This window comes from Taudactylus pleione, unplaced genomic scaffold, assembly GCF_031769625.1.
Source record: "Taudactylus pleione unplaced genomic scaffold, aTauple2 ptg000749l, whole genome shotgun sequence".
In the NCBI taxonomy this organism is placed as follows: domain Eukaryota; kingdom Metazoa; phylum Chordata; class Amphibia; order Anura; family Myobatrachidae; genus Taudactylus; species Taudactylus pleione.
Genome location: NW_028285151.1, coordinates 1,840,304 through 1,849,718, shown reverse-complemented (window position 1 = coordinate 1,849,718; position 9,415 = coordinate 1,840,304). Strand labels below are relative to the sequence as shown.

Genomic DNA, 9,415 nt, shown 5'->3' with positions numbered 1-9,415 from the left:
CTAGACCGGACTTGGAGTTCACACTGGAGCCGGAGTGGGACCAGCCTTGAAGAATACACTGTAGCCGGAATGTAGTTGGACTTGGAACATAGACTGAAGCCGGATTGGGGCCGGACTTGGATACAATCGGATTGAAACCGATGATGACAGATATCAGCTGAAACAGATGGTAACAGATAATGGCATTAACCGATGGTAATGGATATCAGCTGGCACTGTTGGTAATATTTATCAACTGGAACCGATGGTAACAGGTAATGGTATTGACTGAGACCGATGGTAATAGGTATCAGCTAGGACTGATGGTAATAGGTATCGGCTGAGACCAATGGTAATGGTAGCGGTTGGAACCGCAGCAGGATCCACTGGTAAACCGTAGATTGCTAGTCATGGATCTGGAGCCTAGGGCATCTAATAGTGATGAGATCAGGCACTGAATGCTGTCAGTGCAGGATACTTATACCCTGGTTCTAGCAGGGATTGGTGCTGCAGTCAGGTGGTCTGGGAGCGGCGCTCTGAGAGGTGGAGGAAAGTCAGGTGACTTAATCCAACATGGGTGCGACCATACTGAGTTTAGGAGGGAACTCTGGCATGCAGCCTAAGTCTAGCATGCTGTGGTAGTGTAAAGAGAACAGCAGGCAAAGAGAGCAATTGTATATTCAATCTCTGCAGTTCAAAGTCAGCACTACTGTTTGGACTGCACCCACTGTTCCAATCAGGTATCTGCAGTCTAAATGCACACAATGGAAGTGTTGCAGTCTGCATGCTGAGCAGATCTCCCAGGCAAATTAGAATATCCAGATCCACAGGTCAGGTGGCAGGGGTTAAGTCACAAGACAAATAAATGAAAGAAATAGTCAGGATCCTGACAATAGGCTCACTTCCAGCGCCTTTGGTGCATTGTTGGTTTTCTTCTTCCTGTTTAATTGTGTTGAATTATATGCATTTTTTACATCTGTAGTATAGATTGTTAATTTACTTATTAACTATTAATAAAGATATCTGACAGTATTTTATAATATGAGAACATCAGCACCGCCAGGTCCTTCTTCCTCTTTCTTTGCTCAATTACTTTGTAAAAAAACCTCAGAATTTACTACTAGCAGCTGCGCTGTTCACATATTGATACAATTGTATATATAAAAGACTTTTCTTATACCTATTGACAAGTACTAGAGAATATTTATAGTTTATCTGGTCTTAAGCACCTAGACGTCACTTGAAAGGACAGAAAAGTCAGGGACCAGACAGAGCATGCCATAGAGCAGTGGGTCATCTGATTCATAAACCATGTCTATAGTATCTCATGCACTGAAGTGGGAGGAATGTCTTGTACCAACCATCTTAGAAAACTACATTCCAGAGAATTTTCAATATTTATACTAATCTTGTTACAGTTATGGCATTGTCCTGTCAGGTGAAGACATAAATCAATAGATGTAAGTAAACTAAACTGATTTCACCATTCAGATTTTGAAGATTTGTACACTAACCTGTTGTATGCATATTAAGGAGCAAAAAGAAGACACAATCGTACATGTCTGATATATAATAAAATGACACTACAATAGTTGTATTTAAAAAAAAAAAAAAAACACTAAACAAAGAAATCAAATTTCAGTAATGTATTTATGAAGAACAAGGCACCGGTAACCAAGATGCACAACAGACCAATTGTAGAACACTTTAGTAAAAATTAGCATATTCATATGTTTTCTAATTCTAGTTGTCTTTTGGGGAAAACATGGCAAGTCCTCCTGGTGGAGAAATAGATTATAACATTCACAAAGTGATAACAAATTCCTGAGATTTAAGTGCTACAAGTGCTAACATATAACTTCAAGGGCACGATTTAGTATGTTCTCTACAACCCTCCACATCTACTGTTCATGTTGATTTGTATATTTATGGCTCTTTTCATCTTTTTTCAGCCCCACACATTACTTTAGCACCATTAAATGACTACTTTTGTGCGTATAGAAAACGTATTCTTTCATTTTTAATACCTCCCATTAATGACTGAACAATTGATTTGAGGGTCAGCAACATCACATATATTATGAGAAAGAGTGCACTGTAGAATAAAGCAGCTATATTGAACAATGTGCTTCAGATTAATTGTTCCGTAAAACAGAATTAACAAAAAACGCAATACATATGATGATCTGGGGAAATGTTGAAAAACAGCTTACAATATCCACTTGTTTTAGAATACAGGGAGTGATAGCAGTCACATTTGGTGTCATATAAGAGATATGAGTGCTGTGTTGCAGTGTCTGTCATAAAAGGCACTTATTGGTACAGTTTGCTAGTACTATAGTTGTGAAGAACAGTCTGGACGGCAGGCTGAAGGTTGCATGCTATTCGTCATGTCAACAGAGGACTTCTCCCAGATTCGGTGTCAGCTGGCGGGAGTGTTCTCCATAGTTGATAAGAGCTTGGTAAGCTGTGCTCGCTGCGCAGGTGTGATCTGCTGGGTCATGTGGACAATGCAATCCATGGTTACTTCAGGGTTGGCTAGTACCAAACTGGAAAATAAACAGAGATAATATTAGTCATTATACCTAAGCAATAGCTAATTTAGTCTCTATATAGCGTTTCTACTAGTACATAGCCTCGTCTTCATTTTTCAATAAGTAAAAAGAATCACTTGGGGCTTTGTATGGTCTTCCTGTAGTGTAGGTCATCACAAATAGAATGAAGGCATAAACGGTTGTACTTGATGGACCTGACTTGTCTATATGTAGGTTGAAGTGTGTAAGCTTGATTAGGTTTGAGAGACACAAATCTCTGCATCCCTTTTGGTGCTTCACCAGTAATTATACTACTGCTGCGAACACACCTCACAATCTGTGTCTCCAAAGACTGGGACTAATCCTTATGTTATACAGACTGTTATGGCTGTTCTCCACTAGCTCGGACGAGTCTCACTCACCTCCGTATGTGTTTCAGGGCAAAGTCTCTTTTCAGGTACTTTATGTTCTCCCGGATAGCGGATTTTGTACCATCCTCCTCTTGTAGGTGCTTCTCCAACCACTCTACCACCACTTGATTGTTGTCCCACAAATATGTCTGAGAGAACCAAAAAGGAGATGTTATTTCAGCAGCGTTCATGTATCTCAGGAGCCTTCCTAATCACAAACCATTCCCACATTCATCCCAGTGCAAAGCCAAAATATTAATTGTAATGTGTAAAAGAGTTATAGCAATGGACAGACAGAGGCTTTGCTAGAATGAAATGGGTGCAGGGTGGAAGATGGGAAAATGAGATAGTGCTTGTAAATAAGCATAAGGCACCTTAACAGCTCCTTCTGTTTCCATAAACCATCTGCGAAGCATGGACTGTATGTGGATGTCACTAAGCTCACTATTTGCATGAAGGATCTCTTTCTTCACCACCTCTTCCAGAAGGAGGCGACGCAGCCTCCAGTACATGAAGGTCCTCGCTTCCTTCCACTCCAGAATATCCTGAGGGACAGAGGACAGTGAGTGATCAGATGTTATTCAATATTGATAGCAGCTACAAGGATTACATTTGAAGCACTATCTTTCACAAAATAACTACAGCCTTGAGTAATAAGTCTTATCTAATAACCTGTTACAAACCAGTCAACAGTCTATTTTCCAGTTAATCCAATGAAAGAGAAATATGTATTGCTTGCTTTGAATTATATTGCACATGCACTTTTTGCAGCATAATCAAAAAATCTTTAGAGCAAAACCTAACTGAAAGCTTTTTGCTACATCCATAATTAAATATAGCGGCATGAAAAAAAAAAATCCATTTATAGAAATAAGAATTTGTTCATACAGCTTTTCATTATAAACAAGCAAAATCTCATTTTAGAATGTTACAGTAACTAAAACATCCAGCAAGTAGCTTTTCAGTGCAGTACTGCAGAATGAACAGACCCTATACAAATGAATGCTTATTAGAAATGTGCTGGTCTTAACTGTGATGACTCCTTTCTCTTGCATTCTCCCAGGGGTGTCATGCAGATCAGCAAATTTCACAGCAACTTGGTGGTAGATTGGGAGAAGCTGCTCCTCTCTTGCCTTTAGCTTCTTTTCTAGATTCTTGCGCTCCAAGTCCGACAGCTCTGGAGTACCTGATGGGTGGACAGCAGAGGAGACTGGGACTGTGTGGTGGGAGGGGGTTCCACTCTATATATTACTTGCATTTTACAGATTATGGCACATAATTCCAATGTTTGACATGTCAAAATATAACTGAACAGCATACTCACCAAGCTGTTCTACGATCTGGGTATACACTGGGTCCAGCCTCCTCATGGTCTTGATAAGGTCTTTCCTTCTGAAACGGATCTCAACTGTGCCCTCTGCTTCCAGCACACCTCCTCTGCCAAGCACAAACACAAGGTCAGTAATCAGGTGTCCAGGAGGGATAAAGGAACAGTTTATGCCATTATAGATATAGTAGGTGGAAAGTGACCAATCTACTTACAGATAAGTAATTCACCCCTGCTTAGCCTCCTAATTAGGAGAACTATTCCACTTACATATATTTAAGAGACAAGTGACAATGTAATAAAATGGACAATATATTTATAAATTGTAAAAAGAATTCTATTAGGTTGTAAAAAGGAGCACAAAGCACAGAAAGATCTTACCAACAGGAGTGTAATGCTAACAAGGAGAAGGGAGTACTGTCATTTGTGAACTGGGATGTCTATAAAGGATTTACAATTTAAGACAATCCATACCTTTACATTCAAATACAGTTTACTCCTCAGTTCTTGGTTGAGATTTTCTTAATTCAGTAGTTTTAATGATTACAAATGGTAGGAAAATGTTTAACCATAATGAAATTATATTTATTACAAGTGTGCTAGGCATGGCACACTAACCTACAGTCTAGGACAGAAGACAGAGAAACAATACTCTTGAGATGGAGGAAATAAGTGGTAGGGAATACTGGTCTTTCTTTTAGTTAGCAGAGAATCCACAAAGCTTCTTTATGAAGCTCATTACAGAAGATGCAGTAGGATAAAATGTATGGAAACCATTCTTCTGGTGCATTTTTAAATACATTTGTGTGTATTAGAAACACAGAATGGAATATAAAACCTCATGTACCTCCCAACATTTGAAAATGCCAAATTGGAAATAAATAGCTATCACTCCAATCCGACCAAAGACCCATTCCATGTTAAAAGCAATGCATTGCTATTCAGTGTTTACCTATTTATTTCCATGTCACACACTATCCCTCCACTCTAATAACAGGGTGAAATTGGGCACAATACCATCGGGGCAGGGTGTAATACACTCTTTTATTCTGTTTTTCTACAGTAACTTCTGTACTATAATTGTGTACACTGTTACTTTAATATTATGTAGTATTGGTGTCCATTTTTTTGTTTATATGATAGTTGGTTGTTAAATATCATGATTATGCTCTATTCTGTATGTACTTCCTGAGGTACTGCCTCATGACCACGCTCATAACAGTTTTAAAGCAGATTAGCACATGCAATCTTGCAAAGCATAAAGATGGTGTATAAATGGACAATGCGTCTGATTCAGACTTGTACACTTGTACCCATTGGTTTGCGTATAAGTCTGATAGCGATGGCAGGGGGACTGCACATGTGCAGGACCCGTTCTATGCCTGTACGGATCAGGTCCTGTATCCTCGCATGCACTGCGACTGCAGACATCAGGAGAGTGACAGTCTTCACCATTTGGGGGCGGGGAGGGCATGTTGCCCCCATCTTGTGGGAGTGCTGAAGCCAGTGTCTGCGTCTTCCAACGTCCAAAGAGGCAGCAGCGTTGCTATTAGGGCCTATCTCTGAATCACCTCCAATGGTATATCAGAGGGCTGTGATTACCCTAAATTAGAATGAGTAGTGCTATAGAACTGGAAGTTTGATTCTCTATTGCACATATGGTGCTTCATTTAAAGTTAGAAGCAAATGCAGGCAAGAGAACTCATTTGTGCTTGATCACGTTGCTACACATTACACAATGTCCTCATGAATGGAAAAAGGATATATTCTGCTATAAGCATAGCAAACCCCACCCCCACACATAAATGGGAAAACTTGGGGGGCCATGCTTTACCTTACCAATGAGTCTGATGGCTAAATGCCAATATGCTGCTATTAGAGTTCTCTGAATAAATGTATACTTTTCTATAGGATATTTAATCCCCCCAAATCTAAGAATAAATACATTATAGTGAAATGTTTAGGGTCCATCATATTCAGTAACAGTAAAGGGAGGGATTAAGGTAGCATTAATGAGATAACTGCAATGTCCCAAGTGAGCAAAACCCAAAAATTAGTGGGTAGGGACACCTACTACAGGGCAGTAGGACAAAATAGGGAACACTGTAAAATGACAAACTGGGCAGAGGGCTTGGAATAAAATCCCTGTACACACAGCAGTACATAGAAGTCATGTGACATTTGGCTGGAGGGTGTACAGTACGGGGAGCCACATGCACATACAAATGACAATGTTGAAAAAGACCAAAACCTGATCCTAAAAGAACAATATAGAAGTATATAATAATGTTGGTTATCAATGTGTAGAACATGGCAGAAGCACGTGTTAAATCAAATGTGAGAACCATACAGATGTGTCCTCATACATCTAGTCTAAATATGCCATGCAGCGTGACTTGCCTGGCACAAGTGAGCAGCCAGGTCACGTACTACTTCGCTCGAGCCGGGCGTCTCTTTTGGACGAAAATGTGTCTGTCGCAATGTGATGCGACTAGGATGCACCAGCAGACTGTGCAGATTCATTTGATATCTATATCTGTGTGCACCTAAATCTGTATATGAAGCTTCAAGAAAAAGAAGATCTCAGTGACTTACAAACACTCTAACGAGCACTCTTATAGCTCAAATGAATATTAAAATATTACCTTTATTACTTCAAATGAATGTTAAAATTGACTTACAAGACAAACACCGGAGACCATGGGACGACCCCTCACACACCCTTTTTGATACACACCTCATCCCATGGTCTCTGGTGTTTGTCTTGTAAGTCGATTTTAACATTCATTTGAAGTAATAAAGGTAATATTTTAATATTAATTTGGGCTATAAGAGTGATCGTTAATAGAGTGTTTGTAGGTCACCGAGACCTTCTTTTTCTTGAAACTATTGTTGTTAATTCTGAGTAGCACCACCACTAATTCCTTCATGAATTAATTGTCCAATAACCCTGGAAAATATGTGTAGATAGCCTTTCTGATCTTACTCTTTTCTTAAATTAATGCAGTAGCTTTACCTGTGCGGTGGTGTTTTTTCCTGATCCTTTTCCCCTTCTTATATTTCCTCTGTATATGAAGCACAACGGAACTTGTAGCACTTCACATACAGATTCAGAGACTCAGTCGGCTACAGGGAATCGGTATGATTTACCGCCGGACCCGTGCCCGGTGGTTGGAATCCCGACAGCAGGAGGCCGGCAGAGGAGGAAATCCTGATCGTCGAAGGTAAGTATATACTAATCTAATTATAACACCCTAACCCTCCTTTAGGGTGCCTAACCCAAACCTTCCCACCCAGTGCCTAACCGTAATCCCCCTCTAAGTTCCTAAACCTAACCCCTCCTTCTCCGCCGCCTACACCTAAGTCCCCCGGGGGGGTGCCTAACCCTAAGTCCTCCCCGGGGGTGCCTAACCCTAACCCTCCCTCCCCCTAGCTTAACCCTAACCTCCCGGGGGGGTGCCTAACCCTATGTCCCCCCCCCCCGGAGCCCTAAATCTAACGCGCGAAAGGCTGTCCGCAGCGGCTCCCGGCATCCCTTTGATTTAGACGCCGGTCATTTAACCCTCGCCGGCATATGACAGTCGGGTAGCCGGCTGTCGGGATTACGTCCGCCGGCTTCCCGACTGCATACCGGCTACAGATATACAAGTGTTGCATATCAAATTTTTAGCACGACTGCAGCAAAGATGTGTAAGGACATATCTGTACAAAAGCCAAGGCCTGAAAGCATCAGTCTGATATTCTGAGATTACGTACCTGCTGTCCTTGTCTGCATAGAGCTCCATGTAGAGAGGGTTTATTGTAGGATCAATAACAACCCAAGACCCTCCTCTTAGCTCAGCATATGGTGGGATGTACACCAATACAGGCTGCTGGAATTCTCTGAGGCTGTCCACAATATATGCACCAAATTTCAGCACTTGATCATACATGTCTGTAAAAGGCAATGAACACTAAACATATGTGTTCTGCGAAAATGCAGGCAGAATATTTCAATAACAATGTACCTTGATTGTCATGTCCATAGTACTAGGCAATACCATATAAATCAATATCCTTTTTTATTTTAGACAACCAAAAAAGTGTTTGATTAACTACTCTGTGCTTTTCGCCAATTTAGCGAATGTTCGGTTTTATCCTATTAGCTAGCCAAAATACGTGATAGCCAGATAGCTAAAAAGATTCGGTCTTCAGATCCGAACTTAACTGAGCCAAAACTGAACCACTCATCTCTACTATACATACACACATATATCAATCAGCCATAAAATTAAGACTACTGACATGTGAAGTGAATAGAATTGATTGTTTCACGATGGTACCTACAAAATTGGTCATGGGTGCACAAGACTCATTGATGCTCAAGGGGAGTGAAGGCTAGCCCATCTAGTCTGAGCCTACAGAGCTACTGTAGCACAAATTATTGAAAAGATAATGCTGGATATGATAGAAAGGTGTCAAAAAACAAAGAGCATCGCAGCTTGCGTAGCCTCAGACTGGTCAGAGTGCCTATGCTGACCCCTGATGAAAGAGTCTACAATGGGCACGTGAGCATCAGTACTTGTGATGGCTGGGGAAGAGATTGAACCAGGATGCACTATGGGAAGAAGGCAAGGCGGTGGAGGCAGTGTGATGCTCTGGATAATGTTTTACTGGGAAACCTTGGGTCCTGGCATTCATGTGGATGTTATTTTGACACATAACCACCTACTCAAACATTATTGCAAACTGAGTACACCCCTTCATGACAATGGTATGCCCTGATGGCAGTGGCCTCTACCAGCAGGATAATGCTCCCCGCCACACTGGAAAAAATGCTCAGAAATGATTTGAGGAACATGACAGAGTTCAAGGTGTTGACTTGGCCTCCAAATTCCAGATCTCAATTTGATCGAGCATCCATGGTATGTGCTGGAAAAACAAGTCCAAGACATGGAGACCCCACCCCCACCTCGCAACTTACTGGGTTTAAAGTATCTGCTACTAATGTCTTGGTGCCAGATGCCACAGCACACGTTCAGAGGTCTTGTGGAGTCCATGCCTTGCTGGGTCAGAGCAGTTTTGGCTGCATGAGGGGGTCCTACACAATATTAGGCCAGTGGTTTTAATGTTATGGCTGAGCGGTGTAGATATATATTTAAACAATGTGGTCACATACCACATGA

At 41.1% G+C, this 9,415-nt stretch overlaps 1 protein-coding gene across 4 annotated transcripts in view; it reads right to left on the bottom strand.

The window, feature by feature from the left end:
• Nucleotides 1-1,610: 1,610 nt before the first annotated feature.
• Nucleotides 1,611-9,415, bottom strand: part of ACACB (acetyl-CoA carboxylase beta) — a 156,288-nt gene continuing 148,483 nt past the window's right edge. For all 4 annotated transcript variants that reach the window (XM_088457281.1, XM_088457282.1, XM_088457283.1 and 1 more), the window contains 6 exons: nucleotides 8,007-8,184; nucleotides 4,248-4,360; nucleotides 3,955-4,109; nucleotides 3,298-3,468; nucleotides 2,936-3,072; nucleotides 1,611-2,528 (listed from right to left, as the gene is read on the bottom strand). In XM_088457281.1, the coding sequence (XP_088313407.1) occupies nucleotides 2,402-2,528; nucleotides 2,936-3,072; nucleotides 3,298-3,468; nucleotides 3,955-4,109; nucleotides 4,248-4,360; nucleotides 8,007-8,184 (881 nt within the window). In that variant the 3' untranslated portion in view covers nucleotides 1,611-2,401. The remainder of the gene's footprint in view (nucleotides 2,529-2,935; nucleotides 3,073-3,297; nucleotides 3,469-3,954; nucleotides 4,110-4,247; nucleotides 4,361-8,006; nucleotides 8,185-9,415) is intronic.